The 26,550-nt window shown below is 41.3% G+C and overlaps 1 protein-coding gene across 2 annotated transcripts in view; it reads left to right on the top strand.

The window, feature by feature from the left end:
- Positions 1–22,946, top strand: part of LOC110493814 (spectrin beta chain, non-erythrocytic 1) — an 87,533-nt gene extending 64,587 nt beyond the window's left edge. For both annotated transcript variants that reach the window (XM_021568314.3, XM_036949796.2), the window contains 19 exons: positions 73–163; positions 487–633; positions 4,014–4,277; positions 4,563–4,787; positions 5,275–5,364; positions 7,116–7,394; positions 7,497–7,627; positions 7,980–8,184; positions 8,520–8,894; positions 10,952–11,196; positions 11,373–11,511; positions 12,102–12,186; positions 16,775–16,971; positions 17,537–17,637; positions 19,817–19,871; positions 20,407–20,621; positions 20,783–20,956; positions 21,211–21,253; positions 21,549–22,946. In XM_021568314.3, the coding sequence (XP_021423989.2) occupies positions 73–163; positions 487–633; positions 4,014–4,277; positions 4,563–4,787; positions 5,275–5,364; positions 7,116–7,394; positions 7,497–7,627; positions 7,980–8,184; positions 8,520–8,894; positions 10,952–11,196; positions 11,373–11,511; positions 12,102–12,186; positions 16,775–16,971; positions 17,537–17,637; positions 19,817–19,871; positions 20,407–20,621; positions 20,783–20,956; positions 21,211–21,253; positions 21,549–21,767 (3,280 nt within the window). In that variant the 3' untranslated portion in view covers positions 21,768–22,946. The remainder of the gene's footprint in view (positions 1–72; positions 164–486; positions 634–4,013; positions 4,278–4,562; positions 4,788–5,274; positions 5,365–7,115; positions 7,395–7,496; positions 7,628–7,979; positions 8,185–8,519; positions 8,895–10,951; positions 11,197–11,372; positions 11,512–12,101; positions 12,187–16,774; positions 16,972–17,536; positions 17,638–19,816; positions 19,872–20,406; positions 20,622–20,782; positions 20,957–21,210; positions 21,254–21,548) is intronic.
- The last annotated feature ends 3,604 nt before the right edge of the window (positions 22,947–26,550 follow it).

Here is a 26,550-nt window from a genome sequence, read left to right as displayed (position 1 = left end):
TGTTTGTGGTACTCACAATTAACATGGGATCTATTATCCATGATCAATTCTGTTTACCCAACGTTTGCACAGGCATAAGAAGAACCGCGAGGCTGCTGTGGAGCTACTGATGAGGCTGAAGGATAACCGGGACCTTCAGAAGTTCCTACAGGATTGCCAGGAGGTCTGCTGCCCAACATGTCTTTCCCGGACCCAGATCAAGCCTACTCCTGGACTAAAAAGCACTTTCAATAGAGATTCTCCATCGAAAGTGCTTTTTAGTCCAGGAATATGCTTAACTTGGATGTGGGAAATCTTCCCTAAGAGTCTAACATTGGTATCAGTCCCGATACTATGGAAATAGGAATACTTACATGTACTGATTTAAATTAATTACATTGTGTGGCAATGTATGCATAGTGACAGACTGCTTTCACAGTCTAAGGCAGTCACATACAATGACCTACCTACGCGTGTGTGTGTGTGTGTGTGTGTCTTTGTATGCAGCTGTCTCTGTGGATCAATGAGAAGATGCTCACGGCCCAGGACATGTCGTACGACGAGGCCAGGAACCTCCACAGCAAATGGCTCAAGCATCAGGCCTTCATGGCCGAGTTGCAGTCCAACAAGGAGTGGCTGGACAAGATTGAGAAGGTTAGCAAACCAAAATAAGATTCACTCTGTCTTGATGATTTTCCAATTGGTATTAGATGAATGAACTAGAGGTCGACCGATTATGATTTTTCAACGCCGATACCAATACCGATTATTGGAGGACCAAAAAAGCCGATACCGATTAATCGGACAATTTTTTTGTTGTTGTTGTAATAATGACAATTACAACAATACTGAATGAACACTTATTTTAACTTAATATAAAACATCAAAAACAAAGTGTTGGAGAAGAAAGTAAAAGTGCAATATGTGTTATGTAAGAAAGCTAACGTTAACGTTCCTTGCTCAGAACATATGAAAGCTGGTGGTTCCTTTTAACATGAGTCTTCTATATTCCCAGGTAAGAAGTTTTAGGTTGTAGTTATAATAGGAATTATAGGACTATTTCCCTCTATACCATTTGTATTTAATTAACCGTTGACTATTGGATGTTCTTATAGTCACTTTAGTATTGCCAGTGTAACAGTATAGCTTCCATCCCTCTCCTCGCTCCTCCCTGTGCTCGAACCAGCAACACAACGACAACAGCCACCACATCAAAGCAGCGTTACCCATGCAGTGCAAGGGAACTAGCCAGCCATTTCACTTCGGTTACACCAGCCTCATCTCGGGAGTTGATAGGCTTGAAGTCATAAACAGCGCAATGCTTGACGCACAACGAAGAGATGCTGGCAAAACGCACGAGAGTGCTGTTTGATGAATGTTTACGCACCTGCTTCTGCCTACCACCGCTCAGTCAGATACTTAGATACTTGTATGCTCAGTCAGATTATATGCAACGCAGGACACGTGAGATAATATCTAGTAATATCATCAACCATGTGTAGTTTTTATGATTGATTGTTTTTTTATAAGATAAGTTTAATGCTAGCTAGCAACTTACCTTGGCTTACTGCATTTGCGTAACAGGCAGTCTCCTTGTGGAGTGCAACGAGAGAGAGGCAGGTTGTTATTGCGTTGGACTAGTTAACTGTACGGTTGCAAGATTTGATCCCCCGAGCTGACAAGGTGAAAATCTGTCTTTCTGCCCTTGAACGAGGCAGTTAACCCACCGTTCCTAGGCCGTTATTGAAAATAAGAATGTGTTCTTAACTGACTTGCCAAGTTAAATAAAGGTGTAAATAAAAACAAATTATAATCTGCAAATCGGCGCCCAAAAATACCAATTTCCGATTGTTATGAAAACTTGAAATCGGCCCTAATTAATCCGCCATTCCGATTAATCGGTCGACCCCTAGAATGAACACAAGTTAATAAGCACTTTCGATTAATTGAAATTAACATGATCAGTTATCTAGACTCTTAAGTATTCTTAAGTGAATGTTGTTATTAAAAATTACATTATTTTAAGACAATTAAATACATATTTCAAATGGCTTTCTTTTGAGGGCCTAGTTTTACTATTATCAAGTGGCCTGAAGCTCATCATTTAAAGGCCACATCAGGCCTACAAGCCACATTATACCTGCTTGGAAAGTGATGTGTAATTGCTATTGAAATCCAGCCAGAGTGGGGATATCCAACATTTAAAATGTTTATTCACTCGCAACCTGCGTTCAGAATGACTTCCAGGGTTGGGAAGATTGAGGTATGAGACCATCTTAAACATCTAGACTGAAACAACAATTTCAGTAACGGGTACAAGAAGTCCAATTAACAGATTTGAATAGTTTAGAAAAATGAATGTTTTTTATATTTGAATAGCATACGATTAATTAATCAATCAATGTACATGCAAAAACATTTATATTGAAACAAACTATTTAAAAAATCAACCTGCAATAGAGCATGCTGGGAAATATGATAATGACAAGCATGTTTTTTTCAACTCTGGTTATTAACACCAACAGTGGGGTTATTTTACACCACTGAGTGTTAATTTAACTCTTTACAGTGTCAACACAAAAAATGTTACACTAAAAAATCAACACTAGTAACACTGGACAATATGCATCTGCAGGCATCTACATTTCAAGAACCTTTTAGAATTCTGAAGAACCGTAGATGCCACATCAAGAACCCCACACTTAAGGTTTTTTACAGGGCAAGAATTCTCCAAGGGACCTTAAGAGCTGAGGAAGAACCATTTTAAGAAACTTTATTTTTTTCAGTGCAGGCAAAGCACATAACAGTAAACTGTCTCAATTTCCTTTAGCGTTACTTTATGAAAAATATTCTACTTCTTATAATCAATACACCGCCCCGTTCACGAAAATTGATCGCTCCCACTGTCACGTGGCCGTGGATTGCTATATAAAGCAGGCAGACAGGCATCAAGGCATTCACTTACTGTCCGATTGAATGTTAGACTGGGAAACATTTGTGACCTTAGCGACTTTTAGTGCGATATGATCGTTGGTGCCAGGCGCACCAAATCCAGTATCTCAGAAACGGGCACCCTCCTGGGCTTTTCACGCACGACAGTGTCTAGGGTTTACAGAGAATGGTGCGACAAACAAAAAAACATAAAGTCTGCTTGCTATTGAGATAGGTCAAAGGAGAACGCCAAGAATTGTGCAAGCTAACACGTGGGGCACAAACAGACAAATTATGGCGCAGTACAACAGTGGTGTGCAGAATGGCATCTCAGAACGCAGAACTCGTCGATCCTTGTCACGGATGGGCTATCCCATCTGATGACCACACCGGGTTCCACTCCTATCAGCTAAAAACAAGAAGTGGCTCCAATGGGTATGTGATGACCTACACTGGAAAATTGAGGAGTGGAAAAACATTGGCTGGAACATGCGCAGATCCCATACCTCAACCCAATAGAGTATCTTTGGGATGGGATGGAACGGGCTGTTCACAGCATGAATGTACCACTGTCCATTCTGCAGCAACTGTGTGATGTCAACGTTGACCAACATCCCTGTGGAACATTTCCGACACCTTATAGAATGCACTGAAGGATTCAGGCTGTTCTGGAGGCAAATGGGGTCCGACCCGGTACTAGATGGGTGTACCTAATAAACTATCTATTTAGTGTATGTACCCACTATAACTCCCCAACTGCTTATGACTAACTTATACTCACTAACTGCCCTATTATATCCACTCCAAAAGTCATGGGGTTACCCACCATAACTAACCGACTGTACCTGCCCACCCCACTAAATGTATTTCACTACCATAAAATGTGTTTCAACAACCTCAGCAAGACACAGTTTATCCAGAAACTTGACCTTTTCTACTTTCTATCTGATTTTATACTGTATGTATTTTATGCATACATTTTCTCTCTGTGTATTTTGTTATTGTAAGGCACAGCAGCACCATTTCACCAGCTCAAATTCCTGGTACATGTAAATGTACTTTGCGAATAAAGGTGATTCTGATTCTAATTCTTTCCACTCCAGGATGGGATGCAGCTGGTGTTGGAGAAGCCTGAGACAGAGTCGGTGGTCAAGGAGAAGCTCTCAGCCCTCCAGAAGATGTGGGAAGAGTTGGAGTCCACCACCCAGACCAAGGCCCAGTGCCTGTTTGACGCCAACAAGGCCGAGCTGTTTACACAGAGCTGTGCCGACCTGGACAAGTGGCTGGGTGGCCTGGAGGGCCAGATTCAATCGGACGACTACGGCAAAGACCTGACCAGCGTCAACATCCTGCTCAAGAAGCAGCAGGTACTGTACATGGTGGAGCATGCGTCATTGTAACCAAATTGATAAATAATGTTGGCATTATCATTTCATTAATGAAAATAATAATACAAAGAATAATTTAAATAAATTGGCTTCAATTGGTTTTAAGCAATAAAATAAGTATGGCATCAATTGTTCTGATCTGAACATTTTGGATAAGAACCCATGGATGTGGACTTAGTGGCCTGGACCCCGCACGGAACATCATCTAGGGTCAACGTTCAAAATGTTCAAAATGTTCTTCTCCCTCTCTCTGGTGGCCCATAGATATTGGAAAACCAGGTGGAGGTCCGTCAGAGGGAGGTGGTGGAGCTGCAGAGCCAGGCGCTGGTCCTCAGCCAGGAAGGGAAGGACACGGGGGAGGTGGATGGCCAGAGACAAATGGTGGAGCACAAGTTCAAAGAGCTGCTGGACCCGCTGAGGAAGAGAAAGAACTTCCTGGTGGCCTCCCGCGAGATCCACCAGTTCAACCGTGATGTGGAGGACGAGATTGTGAGTTAGTCGATAGTTGATTGGGGGCGTACTGTGTGTGTGTTTTTTTGGTTTTCCGAAACAAGGAAAATTCGGAGAAGTGGGGACATTTCAGTTTTCAGGGGAAATGGAAAGAGAACCTGTGATGCGACTTTGCAACGTTAACAAGGCGACACTCCATCTTAACTCCTCCTCCACATTTACTGGATTGGTTGAACAGTACAGAAGGGAACCTCCCCCGACAGTTTCTTTATTCTCGTCAAGACCAGTATGTTGGGGATCTAGTTTCAGGCATTTATTTTACGCCTGCTACATTAGGTTAGGGTTAGGTTAGGGGTTAGGGAAGATAGGATTTTGAATAGGAATCAACTGTTTGGTCCCCACAAGAATAGTAAAACAAACGTGTGTTTTGTGTGTGCACATGCATGTACATGTTCTATTGAGGCTTTATTTGTTCTGGTATTTTCATTCAATGCACTCAATAATCTATTTGGCTTGTCCATTTTAGCTTTGGGTCGAAGAGAGGATGCCAATTGCAACCTCCACGGATCATGGTCACAACCTGCAGACCGTTCAACTGCTTATCAAGAAAAATCAGGTATGTGGGTTTTTCTCATGTACTGTCACTTTACAAGGAAGTCACACTTAGGCGTAAATTTAGCACCCTTCTATTTTTGTGAATACGTTTATGCGCCTATTTATAAGCAAAATTAGTATTGTTAGTGTCAGTGTTTAGGGCTGTGGCGTTCATTAAATTTTGTCAGCCAGTGATTGTCAAGCAAATAACTGCCGGGCTTACTGGTAATTGACCGTTAGTTAGCATAAACACGTTTAGGATATCCTGGCTTTCAGGCATAGCCTACAAGCCACTGATGCAGACCTTTGGAACATATACATTTTAAAAAGTCTAATAAATCAATTTAATATAGCCTACAGCATTACAATAAATCCCATTATTTATTTTAGACAGGTCTAAAGAAACATGATATGAAGAAAATGTAGTCTATTTCAGAAGAACAGAATAACATGCTCTCTATGTTGTCCTTATGTTAGGCCCTGATATGGCAATGCCAAATGGCTGTGGGCTACACTTGTTAATTTACCAGACAAGATTTGCTTAAGACTCCCTGGCATTATTTTGTATTATTTTATAATAGAAGGATATTTTCTCCAAACAATTTCAAAGGAAGTGAGCACATGCGGATATTCTGTGCTGAGCGGTTAACAAAGAAACCGCTCGTCCTATATGCGTCATTTAGAGTTTTTAATGCAACTTTAGTTGTGTTACAAACTTTGGGCTATATGTGTTGATGTTTAATGCATTCTAAGGCTGCATGATTGGACTCTAATGATGATTGGAAAAAAGTTGCAAGCTGTACACACATCATCAGTCTCTCATTCATAATTTGACAAGTGTGATAATATTCTCACCAGGCCTTAAATTTCCTGGCGGCATCCCCCTTGTGTGGCCATAATGCCCCCTAAAATATCTATGCCATTTGCGGCCAAAGTGGCAGTTGTGCCCTTGGGCTGAATATAATAGACTAATTATAATTCCCTTCTCTCGGCTGCTGTGCTCCAAAGCACCTCTCACTCACATGGCTCTCTTAGATGTAGCCAATGCCGTCACGTGATCGGGTCCTTCTCACAGGCATTTCAGCTAAGAAGTAGGCTACAAGTGAATGAACACAGACACATCGGGGACACAACTGCGGACTTCCCTCTTCCCTATGCGAGGCGCATATTGAAAATGTCCACATTTAGCCTACTTTTCGTCAGCCAACAAGATGAGTAGACCTAACCAACAACAAAAGCACTAGCCTATGTCAATCTACTATCCCCCATAGTACAAAGGTTAACATATTCTATTGGTCAACTTGTCCTTCTGTGCAATAAATAAATATTCCAAACATACTCTGGGACATTTGTGCGATGCGATAGATCCCAAGCTAATACAACCACTCGCATCAACACAACTTTTAAAAGCAATGAGGCTGATCGTTTAGGTGATAAGTTAGTGCCTGTATAAATCTGTTATCCTATTCCTACCAAGTCATTTAAACAAATGTATTGAATGGTATCATACACAGCAAAGAGTATCACTCTCTTATTGAGTTTTAATTGAGATATAGACTATGACAGATTGGTGTCCTCTCCAAGGGGTGTACACTACAGAAATAGGGCTCCTGACCATTTAGGCAAGGCTTACTTACACTTCATTAAGTAAGTAGTAAGTATCTAAAGTATTGTACTCTTGGCTTTGTGTATCTAGTATTTTAATGAATTGCTGACATTACTTTTATTGCACATTTCCATGGAAATTAATTTTGTACTGTATCCCCTTCTAAGACCTTGCAGAAGGAGATCCAGGGACACCAGCCCCGCTTCGATGACATTTTCGAGCGGAGCGAGAGCCTGCTGATGGAGGACAGCCTTGCCGTGGAGGCCATCCGCCAGCGCCTGGCCGACTTGCAACTGCTGTGGGGCCTGATGATTGAGGAGACGGAGAAGCGTCACGTCCGACTGGAGGAGGCCCACAATGCACAGAAGTACTACTTTGATGCCGCCGAGGCAGAGGCCTGGATGAGCGAGCAGGAGTTGTACATGATGTCTGAGGAGAAGGCCAAGGTACTAGGGTGTTATTGTGTGTGTGTGTGTGTGCCCTGTACTGATATTTATTCTAACATAGAATTCACAAAAGTGCTAAAAACAAGTGTATTTCCCTCTTAGGATGAGCAGAGCTCCGTAGCCATGCTGAAGAAGCACCAGATTGTGGAGCAGTCGGTGGAGGACTACGCTGAGACAGTCCATCAGCTCTCCAAGACCAGCAGAGGCCTGACAGCTGCAGGACATCCAGAGAGGTCAGTGAGAGAGCCTAGAGTGAAGCCATTGAAATATAACTTAATATTGCCGCCCGTCAAGGAACGTTGACCTGAATATGAATGTCCGATCTAGAAAAAGTATTTTGCATGAGTGGAGCATTCAGTAGACCAGAGTGTGGTGTGTATGCATTTTTGTTGTTTCAGCTTAACCCTAACAGACCTGATTTCACTAACGAAAGCCTTGATTTCAGACCATGACTAGTGTATTAGTTTGATCATGGGTGTTAGTGTTGGAACAATAATGTTTTTTTTGCAAAAAAACTAAAAAAGATTAGTCTTGTTAACCCCATCCACTGATCATTGAACTCTTGATTTCTGTTTGTGTGGGCAGTGAGAGGATAGGCATGCGTCAGTCTCAGGTGGACAAGCTCTATGCCGGCATGAAGGACCTGTCTGAGGAGAGGCGGGGCAAACTGGATGAGCGGTTCCGCCTGTTCCAGCTCAACCGCGAGGTTGACGACTTGGAGCAGTGGATTGCCGAGCGGGAGGTGGTGGCCGGATCTCATGAGCTGGGACAGGACTACGAGCATGTCACCGTAAGCAATGCCACCTGACTTCAAACCCTACCCTCTCACTCCTGGTGCTGTCAGGGATGTACCAATAACTGAATGACACATCATCTAAAGTGTAGTTGGGCATCATATCTAAATATATCATATTGATATAGTTGACATGTTTAACATTTTTCAGGTGTTGTGTGCTTTGGTGTGTGACTGCTTTGCAAACGGTCTGTAACGTGGCCATAGACTGATTTCAGTACTGTCCATTTGATACCACCATTACCTTTTAGTAAGTAAGACAGGGCAGTACAAGATATATTTGTGTTAAAGGTCCTCATTCTCCCCCTCTCCATCCATCTATCCATCCACAGATGCTACAGGAGCGCTTCCGGGAGTTTGCGCGCGACACAGGCAATATCGGCCAGGAGCGTGTGGATGCCGTCAACCGCCTGGCCGATGAGCTGATAAATGCGGGCCACGCAGATGCCGCCACGGTGGCCGAGTGGAAAGATGGACTCAACGAGGCCTGGGCTGACCTGCTGGAACTTATAGACACGCGCACGCAGATCCTGGCCGCCTCCTACGAGCTGCACAAGTTCTACCATGACGCCAAGGAGATCCTGAGCCGCATCCTGGACAAACACAAGAAACTTCCAGAGGAGGTGGGACGTGACCAGAACACAGTGGAGACACTGCAGAGGATGCACACCACCTTCGAGCATGACATCCAGGCCCTGGGAACACAGGTCGATACATAGCTAATATCTCCCTGTAGCTCACTGCAACAGATCACTGCACTGAAATCTCATGTTATTATTAGTGGTGGGCACCAATATCGATAATGCAATATGATATTGATATTGATAACTTACACTATTACGTAAAAGAGGACACATGACTGTTCTTGCAGACACAAAACACTCTCACAGGCTCTCAACTTAGCATACAGTGCTTCTGTAAAGTATTCAGACTTTTCCCACGTTTTGCTACGTTACAGCCTTATTCTAAAATGGATTCAATAGTTTTTTTTTCTTCGCCTCATCAATTTACTCACAATACCCCATAATGACAAAGCAAAAACAGGTTTTTAGAAAACGGAAATATGACCCTCTACTCAGTTCTTTGTTGAAGCACCTTTGGCAGCGATTACAGCCTCGAGTTTTCTTGGGTATGACGCTACAAGCATGGCACACCTGTATTTGGGGAGTTTCTCCCATTCTTTCTCTGCAGATCCTCTCAAGCTCTGTCAGGTTGCATGGGGAGCGTCGCTGCACAGCTATTTTCGGGTCTCTCCAGAGATGTTTAGATAAGTCCGGGCTCTGGCTGGGCCACTCAAGGACATTCAGAGACTTGTCCCGAAGTCACTCCTGCATTGTCTTGGCTGTGTGCTTAGGCTCGTTGTCCTGTTGGAAGGTGAATCTTTGCCCCAGTCTGTGGTCCTGAGTGCTCTGGAGCAGATTTTCATCAAGGATTTCTGTACTTTGCTCCGTTCATCGTTCCCTTGATCCTGAATGGTCTCCCAGTCCCTGCCACTGAAAAACATCCCCACAGCATGATGCTGCCACCACCATGCTTCACCATAGTAATGGTGGCAGGTTTCCTCCAGAAGTGATGCTTGGCATTCAGGCCAAAGAGTTCAATCTTGGTTTCATCAGAGTCTTTAGGTGCCTTTTGAAAAACTCCAAGCGGGCTGTCATGTGCCTTTTACTGTGGAGTGGCTTCCGTCTGGCCACTCTACCATAAAGGTTTGATTGGTGGAGTGCTGCAGAGATGGTTATACTTCTGGAAGGTTCTCCCATCTGCACAGAGGAACTCTGGAGCTCTGTCAGAGTGACCATTGGGTTCTTGGTCACCTCCCTGACCAAGTTCCTTCTCCCCCGATTGCTCAGTTTGGCCGGGCGGCCAACTCTAGGAAGTGTCTTGGTGGTTCTAAACGTCTTCCATTTAAGAATGATGGAGGCCACTGTGTTTTTGGGGACCTTCAATGCTACAGACATTTTTTGGTACCCTTCCCCAGATCTGTGCCTCGACACAATCCTGTCTCGGAGCTCTACACACAATTATTTTACGGACAAATCTCATGGCTTGGTTGTTGCTCTGACATATAAGGTTCCACAGTTGACAGTGTATAGACAGTTGTGTGCCTTTCCAAATCATGTTCAATCAATTGAATTTACCACAGGTGTACTCCAATCAAGTTGATCAATGGAAACAATTTTGAGTCTCAATTTTGAGTCTCATAGCAAAGGGTCTGAATACTTATGTAGATAAAGTATTTCAGTTTTTTGTTTTTAATAAGTTTGCAAAAATGTCAAAAAATCTGTTTTTTCTTCGTCATTATGGGGTATTGGGTGTCGACTGATGAGGAAAATGTTTTATTGAATAAATGTTAGAATAAGGCTGTAACGTAACAAAATGTGGAAAAAGTCAAGGGGTCTGAATACTTTCCGAATGAGCTGTAATTAATTGCCTGCTGATGGGTCACCAACTGGCTTCCCATTGTATTCAAACTGGCCCCCAGATGGCAAGCCCAATAGGCAATCAGCAAGCAGTTGTCTGAGATTCACAAAGCAATGGAAATGAACAGAATATGAAACAATCACACAGTTGCAATGTTATTCAGAATCCTGTCTCTGAATTTTTTACCACTATAAATATAGATTTTCCATATCGGTTCACATTGCTAGTAATTATTAACCTGTTAATTACACATAGCCTGTAATTTCATGTAGATACCAGGCACTGGAAGGTAGTGTAATTATAGAATAAAATGCATTAAAGGGACTTGTGCTCGGACCTTCAGGTGAGGCAGCTGCAGGAGGATGCCGTCCGCCTCCAGTCGGCCTATGCCGGCGACAAGGCAGACGACATCCAGCGGAGGGAGAGCGAGGTGCTGGAGGCCTGGAATACCCTGCTGGAGGCCTGCGATGGCCGCAGGGTCCACCTCCTGGACACGGGCGACAAATTCCGCTTCTTCAGCATGGTGCGCGACCTCATGCTGTGGATGGAGGACGTCATCCGTCTCATCGAAGCCCAGGAGAATCCAAGGTAAATTACTCTTGTACTTAGTTAGGTTGGGGTCAGTTCCATTTCAATTCAGTAAACTAAAATTCCTATTCCAATCTTAGGTTCGTATACTAATATCCTGATGTGTGTGTGTGTGTGTGTGTGTGTGTGTGTGTGCGCGTGCCTGCGTGCGTGCATGTTTTCCTTTCTCTGCACAGGGACGTGTCCTCGGTGGAGTTGTTGATGAACAACCACCAGGGTATCAAGGCTGAGATCGACGCCCGCAATGACAGCTTCACCGCCTGCATTGAGTTGGGCAAGTCTCTGCTAGCCAGAAAGCACTATGCATCAGAGGAGGTAAGTTCCATAGCCAAACCAATGCTATGCTACTGCAGGTCAGCCCATGAGCCATTTGCGGACCACTGCTCTTTCTCAATTGAAATATGTCCTCATCTCCTTTCTTTCTTTGCACTGGTCTGAATGACCTGACCAGGTGAAAGCCACCCTAATGATGAGCTTTCACCATTTTGTTTTGCCAGCACTTAAATGGTCCATTTGGGGAAATTATTTTGACAGCCCTATGTTACTGGGTCATTCCACTAATTTGGTGCCTTTTGAGATGTGAAAATAATCTTTTGATTTCACCTGGAGAAATGTTGGGGTGAAGTGGGTTAAACTCTTCCTAGAAGTCACAGAGGGTGCACAGATGGATGTAAAAATTCTGAATCTTCTTTATTCACATAAAAATCTTATTTATTAAAAGGGCACTTCAGGCTTTTATAATTCAATATTGGTGCATCATTTCTACTTAAAATATTAAAGGCACTAATTTTGTGGAATGACAATACTGCATTGTAGCCTCTTCAGGTTTTAGTGTATTGCATTGTTTGTATGTGATGATACCCCATGCTAAAATATAAGTATTCACTGCTATGTCCTCTGTTTAGATCAAAGATAAGTTACTACAGCTGATGGACAAGAGGAAAGACATGATTGACAAGTGGGAGGACCGACGGGAGTGGTTAAGACTGAGTAAGGGTTTTTGTTCATACTTTCACACATGCTATTGGATGGAATCTTGTCACTAGTTGGGCATATCCAGTCCCACTGGGCACAAACTGGTTCAATCAACGTTATTTCAACGTAATTTGTCAATGTATTGTGACACGCAATTCATTATATGTATTAACCCTAGATGACTGACAGGGCACTGTTTTGAAGCCCCCGAGCAGCCATCTTGGTATAGAAATCAATTTTTGTATGTCTACATTCATTTTTGACAAGTATATTATAATACAGACACCTTTAATGCTTACTTTAAAAAAGTATTTTGTGAACTGAACACGAAAAAAATATATTTATATAAAAAATACATAAACATATTCCTTAACATTTTGGGGGGGAGGACTAATGGTACTGTCGCCACAACAAAGTCATACTTAAATACATGTACATTTGTCAATTTTATTGAAATAATGTAGACTTACATTCATTCCTATGGAGGCCGACGGCTTCAAAGCCTCACATTGACCTTTTACAAAGAATCACCATTCCAGGGTTTATACACATCATTGCATGAAATCTATGTGTAAAATAGATTGGATTTGCAAAAAGTCTTTAACATAAACTGTTGTTTTGAGGGGGAAATCTAACGTCAATGTGTCTCTATGAAATTGTATGTGCTGGTATTTTGGCCAGGCCTCTCTTGAAAATTAGATTTTAACCAGGTAAAAAAAAAAGTCAAATAAATAATAAAATAAATATGAAAGTATCCAATCTGTAGATACCAAGTAGATCTTCAAATGTTGATACAGTGTATTTGATTACATTGACAACCAAACACAATTCAACATACATTTTTTAATACAGTAATTACCCTGAAGTGAAGGATATCTTACAAACTAATTTAACAGTATTTATTCATTCAACCTTAATGAGTTAAACATCCATGGCTACGTTTTGGGGTTACTGTAACTATAAATGTTTTCTTATGTTTTTATTTTTATTTAACTAGGCAAACCAGTTAAGAACAAATTCTTATTTACAGTGAGGGCCTATACCGGCCAAACCCAGACGACGCTGGGACAATTGTGCGCCACCCTATGGGGACTCCCAATCATGGGCTGATTGTGATACAGTATGGATTCGAACCAGGGTGTCTGTAGTGACGCCTCTAGCACTGAGATGCAGTGCCTTAGACCGCTGCGCCACTCGGGAGCCCCTAATCATAGAAAGCCTGCCTGTTCAAAATTAGCATGCAAAGGTTGCAGGTCTGTGGAGGTCTTCGCTATTGCTATAATAATCTATGCAGAATCTGCAACCACATTGATCACTTGCACCATGTACTTTTAATGCAGTCTCAACAGCAAATCGGTACTTACTTTAGTTTATTTGGTAAATATTTTCTTAACTCTTTCTTGAACTGCACTGTTGGTTAAGTGCTTGTAAGTAAGCATTTCACGGTAAGGTCTATACTTGTTGTATTCAGCGCTTGTGACAAAAGTTTGATTTGATTTGAGTTCTGGTCATTTTGTTGTGCTATTATGTGAAGCACAGAGATCACACATTTAGTCGTACATAAACTAAATATCTGAAATATCTAAATATCTCATTGGAACTTCATTGCGCTTATAAACGGTTGAAAACACAGTGATAACCTATCTAGGTGACAATGAAACCAAAAGTCAGAAATAGTTTTTCCATTGGAATTTGGTTGTGCTTTTAGATGGTTGAAAGCATAGTAATAAGATAACACATTGGGAATTCAACAAACTTTTGGCTTTCTTTCTGAGTGGGTGAATGTAGGTTGTAATCTAATTGATCAACGTCTCAACCAAATATTACCCAATTGTCCACATTAAAATGACTTGGTGTGCTCGGTGCAGTACTGTCTGTAGTATTTAGAATATGATTTTTAGACAGATCCATTGCACTAACGTTGTGAACAATCCTTCATTGTCCCTCTGGAAGACTGTTTCATTATGTTACTATGCATACCTTGGAATGTGATAATGAGAAACTGTCCCTGAAGTGTTGGCCATGCGTAGAGCTGGGTTGTGTTCATTAGGCATCAAACAGAAGAGAGTTGAACATTTATTTTACAAGTTTTTACCTTTACGTGCCCTAATGAAGACAACCTTGGTGCGCTTATGTGTACTTTGATCAATCTGGCCCCCCTCTATTTGCCCCATGTCCTTTGCCAGACTGGTCTCATAGACTAGACATAACATAGTAAACGTAAATCCGTGACACTCAAATTAGTATGATATGGTACGCTTGGTATGGTTACATTCGATATAAGGTTACGTAAGACAATGAAAGGAGTGTGGTTGGTCAAGGTGGATGTGTAGGCATATAACGCGAATGTCTAGCAACGGTTGTGTGTTCGAATTTCATCACAAACAACTTTAGCCAATTAGCAACTTTGCAACTTCTTACTAATTTTTAGCTAACCCTTCCCCTAATCTTAACCCTTTTAGATAACCCTAACCTTAAAACCCTTTAAATCTTAACCTTATTCCTAACCTTATCCCCTAACCCTAACCCCTAGTGCTAGCTAACGTTATAGTTTGCCACCTACCTAACATTAGCCACAACAAATTAGAATTCTTAACATATACAGTGCATTCGGAAAGTATTCAGACCCAGTGACTTTTTCCACATTTTGTTACTTTACAGCCTTATTCTAAAATTGATTAAATTGTTTTTTCCCCCACATCAATCTACAAACAATAACCATAATGACAAAGCAAAAACATTTTTTTTAAATTTTAATTAATAAAAAAAAGAAGGAAAAATCACATTTACATAAGTAGTCAGACCCTTTACTCAGTACTTTGTTGAAGCACCTTTGGCAGCAATTACAGCCTCGGGTCTTATTGGGTATGACGCTACAAGCTTGGCACAGCTGTATTTGGGGAGTTCTTCTCTCCAGATCCTCTCAAGCTCTGTCAGGTTGGATGGGGAGCGACGCTGCACAGCTATTTTCAGGTCTCTCCATAGATGTTTGATCGGGTTCAAGTCCGGGCTCGAGGACATTCGAGGACATTCAGAGACTTGTCCCACTCCTGCATTGTCTTGGCTGTGTGCTTAGGGTCGTTGTCCTGTTGGAAGGTGAACCTGCACCCCAGTCTGAGTGCTCTGGAGCAGGTTTTCATCAAGGATCTTTCCCTCAACCCTGACTAATTTCCCTCCCTGCTGCTGAAAAACATCCCCACAGCATGATCCTGCCACCACCATGCTTCACCGTAGGGATGGTGCCAGGTTGTCTCCAGGCGTGATTCTTGGCATTCAGGCCAAAGAGTTCAATATTGGTTTCATCAGACAAGAGAATCTTGTTTCTCATGGTCTGATAGTCCTTTAGGTGCCTTTTGGCAAACTCAAAGCAGGCTGTCATGTGCCTTTTACTGAGGAGTGGCTTCCATCTGGCCACTCTACCATAAAGGTCTCGATTGGTGGAGTGCTGCAGAGATGGTTGTCCTTCTGTAAGGTTCTCCCATCTCAACAGAGGAACTCTAGAGCTCGGGTTCTTGGTCACCTCCCTGACCAAGGCCCTTCTCTCCCGATTGCTCAGTTTGGCCAGGCAGCCAGTTCTAGGAAGAGTCTTGGTGGTTCCAAATTTCTTTCATGTAAGAATGATGGAGGCCACTGTGGGGACCTTGAGTGCTGCACAATGTATTTGGCACCCTTCCCCAGATCTGTGCCTCGACAGAATCCTGTCTCAGAGCTCTAAGGACAATTCTTTCAACTTCATAGCTTGGTTTTTAATCTGACATGCACTGTCAACTGTGGGATGATATATAGACAAGTGTGTCTTTCCAAATCATGTCCAATCAATTTAATTTATCACAGGTGGAATCCAATCAAGTTGTAGAAACATTTCAAGTGTGCTCTATGGAAACAGGATGCACCTGAGCTCAATTTCAAGTCTCATAGCAAATGGTCTGAATACTTATGTAAATAATGTATTTCTGTTTTTTATTTTTAATACATTTGCAAAAAATTTTAAAAACCTGTTTTTGCTTTGTCATTATGGGGTATTGCGTGTAGATTGATGAGGGAAAAAAGTTATTTTATACATTTTAGAATAAGGCTGTAACGTAACAAAATGTGGAAAAAGTCATGGGTTCTGAATACTTTCCGAATGTACTGTATATGTTTAGCAAATTCGTAATATATTGTACGTTTTGCAAAATCGTAACGTCCTGTAATAATTGCAATTCATAACATAGTGTGTTTTCCTAATTCAGAATATATTGTATGAATTTCAATTCGGAACATATCATACAAAATAGTAATTTGTTTACGAAATGGATGATGGATATCGACATATTAATGTATACCATATCATACTAAATGGAGTGTCTCGGATTTACGTACAGAATAATATGAAATGCTCTGAGACCACATTCGCTCTGCTGATAACTAATGCATGTGGGCTAAAGTGAACAGTGAGTGTTTGTTTGGGGAGGGGGATATTAGTCATGAATGCTCAGGTTACCCGTTCCCACATGCCAGAGGCATAAGTTAGCTACAATATTGGAATGAAGCAATTGCAGTTGGGCCTTCTCTCTTCCAGTTTTCCCTGCTGACTTTCTACTCTTTGTTCTGCATGGTCTAGTTTTGGAAGTTCACCAGTTTGGGAGGGATGCAGGGGTGGCAGAGGCGTGGCTGCTGGGACAGGAACCATACCTATTCGGCCGGGAGTTGGGGCAGAGCGTGGACGAGGTGGAGAAACTGATCAAGAGGCACGAGGCATTCGAGAAGTCGGCCGCCACTTGGGAGGAACGCTTCTCAGCACTGGAGAGGTTGACTACGGTGAGTGTTTTGGCGGGTTGCAATGTTCCTGTCACATGTGTCACAAATCTTTAGGTTAAACTATTCTTACCGAGAGACATTAGTCTTACTCATAGACAGTTAAATTTTCAGTCCTATTCCAGTGAGTATTTGTAATGTTCATAAGGTTTCAATAAGAAAGCTGTTCACTAAACAATGTTATCTTGTGCTCGTCAATTATTTAAGTTCACGTACTAACATTGACACCTAGTGCTAACTGCATGTTAACTGCATGTCAGTACAGTCTTTACCCAGCATTTAATGAAAAATGATGGAGTAATAATCTGGTCCGTTCAAAGAATACAACATAACTGGTAATAATTGCTACAAAGTTTTGCATGTTCCCATGAATCCCAAAAAAACTACAATGTAATCATTAGTTAATTAAATTAGCTGCCATTTTTCACGTCTTTAAATCCCAGGTAAATAGCAAACGTTAGAATTGAAGTGTGGCCCATCACTCTTTGAAGGTGGCATTGCCAGATTAATTTACTCAGATTAAGGTGTTAAAATGTGACTGAGGTTCCGTTGTGTCTTGTTCTTCCAGTTGGAGTTATTGGAAGTGAGAAGACAGCAAGAGGAAGAAGAAAGAATGCGAAAACCCCCTTCGCCAGAGCCTTTACCGGAGCAAGACTCACCACTGCAGATGTAAGTGTAGCAGTTAGGGCTGTTGCGGTGACCATATTCCCGCCACACTGGCGGTCATGATTGCAGTCAAATTCCATGTGAATGTTTAGTCACGGTAATTAGGCTTCTCCAAGCTCTGATGTTGCTTATGGTCATTAGTAGCCTACTTGCTAACTGCCTGTTACTCATCACTCTATTGTCCATATAAGCACTCTGACATTAATGCAAATGTATTCGAAAATCTAATCAAACACTCCATGAGACCTCATGAGCTCATGTTGAGCAACATTTCTATAGGCTATGCAGTTGCGTGAGAAAACAGAGTGATGGCCTCTACTAAAAAGAGCAGGATCCCATCAGCTTTGTAAAGGCTAGTCCTACTATATTTAATTCTCAACATTCTAATATTAAGCACATTGTTTATCTTTACAACAGGAGTGTAGTCTACCTGACTGGCATGAAAATGAACCACGGGAAACGCATCCTCCATTTGCTATTTAAGTGCATAGATTACATGTATCTTTTCCCACTGCCCCTGTTTCGAGACCGGTGCATGATAATGGTCAATTCTAAATAAAAACACATTTCACACATATATTATTTAGTATATGTAAAGACAAGATTAAATCAAGAATAGTCTGATGGGTGACAATATTAGCCTATCACTTGTGAATGATGCCCAGCATAAGACACTGCCTTTTCTTTCTAATCATAGTAACACACCTCATGTAGCCTAGCACATAGGCCTATATGTTTTGATAAGGTTTGTATCACAATTAAAGTAGCCAAATAACTTCTTAAAATTAATTAAATTAATCCGCTTTACAAGGGGTTTTGAGCCTAACTGGCATACATTAACAGCGCATGAGTTGCACGTTTGGGAAAGATAATTTCACCATAAAAATGCACATTTAATAATTAGCTTTTTTTATCATGGTGTTTTCCGCTAATGGAACAATCGTGCTTCTAGCCTACTGCCATGTGCACATTTCTGCGCTCATAATGTGAAGAAATAGCCTAATAGTTTATCAACATTTTAAGCTAAATGTTCTGATCTGTTGAGTCAGCCAAATTGCGGGGGAAAAAATCTAAACATATAGCCCAACGTTTGTAGAACAACTAAAGTTACATTAATAACTCTAAATTAAGCATATAGGAGTACATATTTGTTTGTTAACCTCTTAACACAGCAGGCAGAATGTTCAGAACCGGGAAACTAGAAAACAGGCGCAAGGAACAGGCGTGAGCAGGGAAACAAAACGCTGGTAGGTCCTATGGACAAAGCGAATTGGCAAAAGACAAACAGAACACAGGTATAAATACACAGGGGATAATGGGGAAGTTGGATGACACCGGGGGGGGGGTGGAGACAAGCACAAAGACAGGTGAAACAGATCAGGGCGTGACAAGTGTAGCCCACAGCCATTTGGCATTGCCAGATCAGGACCTAACATAAGGACATATCAGTGTATGCTATTCTGTTCTTCTGAAATAGACTAATGTTTCTTCATATCATGCTTCTGTCCAAAATAAATAATGGATTTATTGTGAAGGTGTACGCTATATTACATGGATTTATTATACTTTTTCAAATTAAGATGTTCCAAAGATCATCAGTGGCTTGCATCAGTGGCTTGTAGGCTATGTGTGAAAGCCAGGAGATGCTAAATGTGTTTATGTTAATTAACGGTAAATTACCGTGAGACCAACAGTTATTTGCTTGACTATCACCGGCTGACAAAATGTTGTGACCGCCACAGCCCTAGTAGTGGTGTTGGTAAAGAAACAGACAAGGGTGTGTTTCCCAAAGCCATCGTAGCTAATGTAGTATGTTACTTATCTCAAAGACACAGACTCATTCCAATTGTAGAATATCAAAGTGCTTCCTTTTACATATTTCAGTGTTTCCCAAACTCTGTCCTGGGGAACCCAAGGGGTGCACGTTTTGTTTTGTTCCCTAGCGCTACACAGTTGATTTTGAAATAATCAACTCATCATTAAGCTTAGATTATTTGATTCAGCTGTGTAGTGCTAGGGCGAAGAACCAACATATGCACCCAGCAAACAATTGTGACTCTTTCAAGTAAATCAAGTTAGCTATGAAAATCACCACAGGTTGTTGTTAGTTAACTCATGGACACTTACTCACCTTCACTGACTCGCTCCCTGATTATCCCTTTCTACTGTATATTCTCCACAGTGGAGTAGAGAACGGACTGCAGAATGGACTGCCCTCAGACCAGGATTCCCCACAGGTAAGTTACTGCTCCAAAGTTTACCACCAAAAATATGCCAGCTTTTAGGGTCAAAAGACTGACTAGGGCCTAACTTCTCAGAGCTTTACATTGTTCAATCTCACCTAAGGTGCATTGTTTGCATCTGAGGCGTTTCCCAGAAAACATAATTGCATTAAAGCTGAAGAATGAAATATGAATATATTTAAATACCAATATGTTATATTGGGCTCATTTCTGGAGGGGGAAATTATAGTTTAGATGTCAGCATCATTCGAGTCTGCTCTAATGACTTACATGACTTATTACGTTTCTCCGTTCACAGCCGACAAGTAGTCCATGCGCACAGGCTCGTTTGGTGTAGACATAAGCGCCTGGCTCAGCTTGTTCCAACACTCCAACAGGTCTTGGGCTCAATCACAGCCCGAGGCAACAAAAGGCCTACTCAGTCAAGATTCTTTGTCCAAATACAATTCAGAAACCAAAATGAGCTATTAGCGTTGCATACTCTAGTTTTCAGGCATAATTGGGGCCTCGCTTTCTCTCTCTCTCTCAGAATGGTGTGGACAGAGTTGAGATCATGAATGGAGTGGCGGAGCAGAACTCAAAGGACCCCAGCCCCATTCCCTCACCCACAGCCAGCCGGCGGGGCAAGGGCAGCCTGTCCTCCACATTGCCGACCCAGAACCAGGATTTGCCTGCAGCTCAGCTGGAGGGCTTCCTGCATCGCAAGCATGAGTGGGAGGGTCACAACAAGAAGGCCTCAAGCAGGTATGGTGAACTGGATCAAAAGAGAAAATCCAAATAGCATTGTTTGGGAGAAGTAATTTAATACAGTTTATTTTTTACATAAAATATATTCTTTTAAAGGAGTTCACTTGTTATACAGTGCATCCCAGGCTTACAATGACTCATTGGGCTCTCTTTTTCAGATCCTGGCATAACGTGTACTGCGTTATCAACAATCAGGAAATGGGCTTCTACAAAGACAACAAGGCTGCTGGTCAAGGCATCCCCTACCACAATGCGATTCCGATCAGTCTAATGGGGGCTGTGTGTGATGTGGCCATGGATTACAAAAAAAAGAAGCATGTCTTCAAACTCAGGTTAAAAATGATAAAAATGAGAGTTGTGTTCAAGTTCCTTCTAACGGAATCACCCCAGAAGTGGATTCTCTTAGCTGCACTTCATTACGCTATCTGCTTCAGTCTAAATCTGATTTCTTAATGTTCTAGTTAATTTTGTTGACTGCCATTTCAGAAATATATATTTTTTTGCAAATGTTGCTATCCAAATCTCTTTTGAATCTCAAATTTATATGTTTAGAAAGTTACCAACATTTTTTATTTTTTTATTTCAGAGTTACGGATGGAAATGAGTATCTCTTCCAAGCCAAAGAAGAAGTAAGTCTGTTTCCTTTGTTTAACATTTTGTGTCATCTGTTAAAGATTGTTTCAGTAGGCCAAAACAAAAGAGTGGGTATACTGTAAAGGCCCTGGTCTTGACTACAAAACCTCATTCCTGGGCTAGTTGTTAAACTGACCTCCACAACCTTGCATGTGCTTGTTCTTCTAGGGTGAGTTTCCCAAAAATTCCCAAGCGAATGATATAGATCATTACAATTGCCATTCTCTTTTTTGAGACAGAGATTTAGCTAAAAAGTGTTTAGGAAACTGACCTTTCAATGACCCCTTACAGGAGGAGATGAGCACATGGATCCAGGCCATTCTGAATGCGGGGACACCTGACAAGGTATCGATTACGCCCAGCAACCAGAGCACTCCGGCGTCAAGCCGAGCCCAGACCCTGCCCGCCACCGTCACCCTCACCAGCGAATCCAGCCCGGGCAAGCGGGAGAAAGACAAGGAGAAGGACAAGGAGAAGCGATTCAGCCTGTTCGGCAAGAAAAAACTATAAAGTTTCTCAGCAATGAAGACTTTCAGTTTTTTTTATTAGTGCAGTATTTTTTTTTCTTTACTTTAAATTTTTTGTTGTCTGCCAAGCCACAATGATACTCCAGCTCAACTACACAACATGCTGTGCCTAACGATCCTTGATTTGGGTAAAACGATTGATGAGACTTGAAATACAAATACAAGTAAAATAAACATTTGTACTTTGTTAGAGTGTCAAGGTGTACGGGGCAGGTTTTATCATGAAATTGATTTGGTAATATCATGAGGACCATTTTTTTTTTTTTAAGTTAATTCTTTACTTGTAAAAATGTGTTTTGTGTGTTTTTGTGCTTTTTCCTTGTCATTGTGTTTTGTTAAAATGGGTCTGAGTATTTAAACGTTTCCTCAATTTTGTGAGGGTGTCTACAAGAGGCAGGCCTACATTTTCTTTTTGCTGTTGGAAAGGGAGACAACATTGCTTCAAACTAATTCCGTTTTGTGACTGCACATACACATATTGAATAAAAAATGTAATGCAACTTTTCAACATAATTTACTATGATTCCTACTTGAGTTTAAATTGAAAACAAACAACCTCGAGAAAATATCAGGCTCCAAAAGGGCATAGTTAGCCAGTATTATCAGTAAGCGCATGCCTTTTTAGGTCAAGAAAAGCCTAATAATACACCTGTAATTGAAATGATTTCCTCATGGAATAGTGTTTTATATATATGATGGACCAGTAATTCTTTTTACATGTTTTTCCTTTTGTCCCTCTTGAGTTGCATCATAATATATGTTTCCAAATAGTTATAGTTGGCTACAGATTATAAAATCAGTATGTATAATAAACACTTTAAGCATTGATGTTAAATGGAAATGTGGAAATTCAGCATTTACTGCAAAAAAAGGTTGCTTGCTTGTTGCTCTAGCACTGCACATTATAATTTTGCTACGTTATCCTGCTAATTGATACATAGCGTGCATTTCTTTGTCACTGTATCTATTGTATTGAGAAAAAAAATCTTACTGCACAATCAGAAATTATGTAATAGGAATGAAATTCTTTGCAATGGCTGGGTCTTTGGGCATATATAGAACATTGACCTGGCTTTCTGATGTATGAAACTGTACCTGTAGTCTTTTTTTTCTCTCTCTCTCTCAAATATGTGCGATGTCATTAAAATGCTATTAAACATTATGGGTCTGTGTGTTATCTATGGTTTTGGAAAAGTGGAGCTTGTCTGCTTGAAAATGTTGAACCTTGCTGTAATCTAATGAGTACTTTAAGTCTACTCTGTCTGCTCTGTGCAATTGATGCAGCCCCTTGTCTTGTAACTTTAACGTTTAAATGCCCTAGTCTATAACTTCAGCACAGAGCACCTTATACACTTGCATGTGCGGTCAGATTTTTGTTAACAGCCCGCAATTGCTAATAACCCATCTGCAACTGCCTTACTACTGTATATGTGATAAAGTGAACATCTGAGGCCCTCACTGCACCCTAAACTGCAAATACAGAAAATGCGCTATTGACGGGGTGCAGGATATTTATTTTCCTGCCTACTTTACAAAGGCCTATGTTTCTTATTATAATCTCTGACATTTTGGTAGGCTATTTGTTTGTCAACTTGTCTAGAATTAGCTAAATGCTGCTTATCTTCTGTCATACAGTGCCTTCAGAAAGTATTCTCACCCTTTGACTTTTCCACAGTTTGTTGTGTTACAAAGTGGGATTAAAAAAATGGTCATTTTTTGTCAACGTCTACACAAAATACTGTAATGTCAAAGTGGAAGAAAAATTCTAACATTTCTTTTTTATTATTATGGAAAATAAAACACTAATATATCTTGATTAGATAAGTATTCAACTTTTTTTTTAAAGATTAATACAAATTAAATAACTAAAATATAGTTGTTGCATAAGTATTCAGCTCTCTGATTCAAAACATGTTAGAATCACCTTTGACAGTGGTTACAGCTGTGAGTCTTTCTGGATAAGTCTCTAAGAACTTTGCACACCTGGATTGTACAATATTTGCCAATTATTCTTTAAAAAATTGTCAAGCTCCGTCAAGTTGGTTGTTGATCATTACCAGACAGTCATTTTCAAGTCTTGCCATATATTTTCAAGACGATTTAAGTCAAAACTGTAACTAGACCACTCTAGTAAGCAACTTGCCTGTGCTTAGCTCTATTACGTTTATTTGTATCCTACAGAAATTCCGTAGTCCTTTCCGATAACAAGCATACCCATAACATGATGTAGCCACCACCATGTTTGAAAATATGACGAGTGGTGCTCTATCTCCTTTTTCTAATATCTCTGGCAACGGCACCATGCCATGCACCCTGGACTGAAGAGCCAGGCAAATTGGAAACATTTTAAATTACTAATTTATTGAGGTAGGAATATCGCAAGAGAAGACATCCTCCCGAGTTATGACATGGGTCAGTATTGAAATCTGACATGTAGAATAAACGTTTTCGCGATCTAAAAGTCGTTTTCCAGTGTAGTGAGAGCAACTTTATCACAGTGCTCTGTCATACCGGACAGATTTCTGCCTGCTTGAACTCCAATAACTCAGCTACAAATGAAAACATGAAATGACCCAGTGAGTCGATAGAACATCACTCAGAGATGCACAAAAACAATGTAACGTTCAAAATGGGTGAAGCGTTCATTTTAAGTGTGTGAATTGAACCATTTTCCTGTCCTGCTAAGCATTCAAAATGCAACAAGTACATTATGAGTAAAAAGTACATTATTTTCTATAGGAATGTAGTGAAGTAAAAGTTGTCAAAAATATGAATAGTTAAGTAAAGTATAGATTCCCCAAAAAACTACTCAAGTAGTTCTTTAAAGTATTTTTACTTAGGGAGTTTACACCACTGCTGCTAACCTTAAGGCAATTTTTTATTTTCATAAATTTCTACGAAAGCATAGCCAATTTTGTCTTTGTGTCTGTGCTATCTAGTGGAAATCCTGTCTACTAGGCTAGCTAGATGTATGAAAAACGATAAAACATATATCGTAACAATGGTGATTGCCTCTATATGGACCTCTGTGCACGGGGGCATTGTCATGCTGAAACAGGAAAGGGCCTTCCCAAAATTGTTGCCACAAAGTTGGATGTCATTGTATGCTTAAGTGTTAAGATTTCCCTTCACTGAAACCAAGGGGCCTAGCCCAAACCACGAAAACAGCCTCAGACCAATATTTCTCCTCTACCAAACTTAACAGTTGGCACTATGCATTTGGGCAGGTAGCGTTCTCCTGGCATCCGCTAAACCCAGATACGTCTGTCGGACTGCCAGATGGTGAAACGTGATTCATCGCTCTAGAGAACGCATTTCCACTGCTCCAGAGTCCAATGGAGGCAAGCTTTACTCCACTCCTGCTGATGCTTGGCCTTGCGCATGGTGATCTTAGGCTTGTGTGCAGCTGCTCGACCACGGAAACCCATTTAATGAGGCTCCCGACAAACAGTTATTTTGCTGATGTTGTTTCCAGAGGCAGTTTGGAACTCGGCAGTGAGTGTTGTTGTTTCACGGGCTACGCACTTCAGCACTCGGCGGTCCCGTTATTGTTGCTCCTAGACGTTTCCACTTCACAATAACCGCACTTACAGTTGACCGGAGCAGCTCTAGCAGGGTAGAAATTTGACATAACTAACTTGTTGGAAAGGTGGCATCCTATGACGATGCCACATTGAAAGTCACTGAGTTCTTCAGGGCCATTCTACTGACAATGTTTGTCAATGGAGATTGCATGACGGGGTATCCACATACTTTTGGATATGCAGTGCATTCGGAAAGTATTCAGACTTCTTGACTTTTTCCAAATTTTGTTACGTTACACACAATACCCCTTAATAACAATTGAAAAAATGGTTTTAACAAATTTAGAAAAAAATGGAAATATTACATTTAAGTACTCAGACCCTTTACTCAGTACTTTGTTGAAGCACGTTTGGCAGCGATTACAGCCTTGAGACTTCCTTGGTATGACGCTACAAGCTTGGCACACCTGTATTTGAGGGATTTCTCCCATTCTTCTCTGCAGATCCCCTTACGCTCTTCAGGTTTCATGGGGAACGTTCGGTGCACAGCTATTTTCAGGTCTCTCCAGAGATATTTGATCAGGTTCATGTCCAGGCCCTGGCTGGGCCACTCAAGGACATTCAGAGACTTGTCCCGAAGCCACTCCTGTGTCTTGGCTGTGCGCTTAGAGTCGTCCGGTTGGAAGGTGAACCTTTGCCCCCAATCTGAGGTCCTGAGAGCTCTGGAGCAGGTTTTCATCAATGATCTTTCTGTACTTGGCTCAGTTCATCTTTACTCCTGTCTACCATAAAGGCTTGATTGGTGGAGTACTGCAGAGATGGTTGTCCTTCTTGAAGGTTCTCCCATCTCAACAGAGGAACTCTAGAGCTCTGTTTGAGTGACCATCGGGTTCTTGGTCACCTCCCTGACCAAGACCATTCTCACCCCGATTGCTCAGTTTGGCCTGGTGGCCAGTTCTAGGAAAATTCTTGGTGGTTCCAAACTTCTTACATTTAAGAATGATGGAGGCCACTGTGTTCTTAGGGACCTTCAATGCTGCATAAATGTTTTGGTACTCTTCCCCAGATCTGTGCCTCGAAAAAACAATCCTGTCTCGGAGCTCTACAGACAATTCCTTCAACCTTCCTCCAAATGATGTCCAATCAATTGAATTTACCACAGGTGAACTCGAAGATGTGGAAACAACTCAAGCATGATCAATTGAAACAGAATGCACCTGAGCTTAATTTTGTGTCTCATAG

Source organism: Oncorhynchus mykiss, chromosome 17 (assembly GCF_057628025.1).
Source record: "Oncorhynchus mykiss isolate SJ-2025 chromosome 17, ASM5762802v1, whole genome shotgun sequence".
Lineage (NCBI taxonomy): Eukaryota > Metazoa > Chordata > Actinopteri > Salmoniformes > Salmonidae > Oncorhynchus > Oncorhynchus mykiss.
This window is presented reverse-complemented; position numbering and strand designations above follow the sequence as displayed.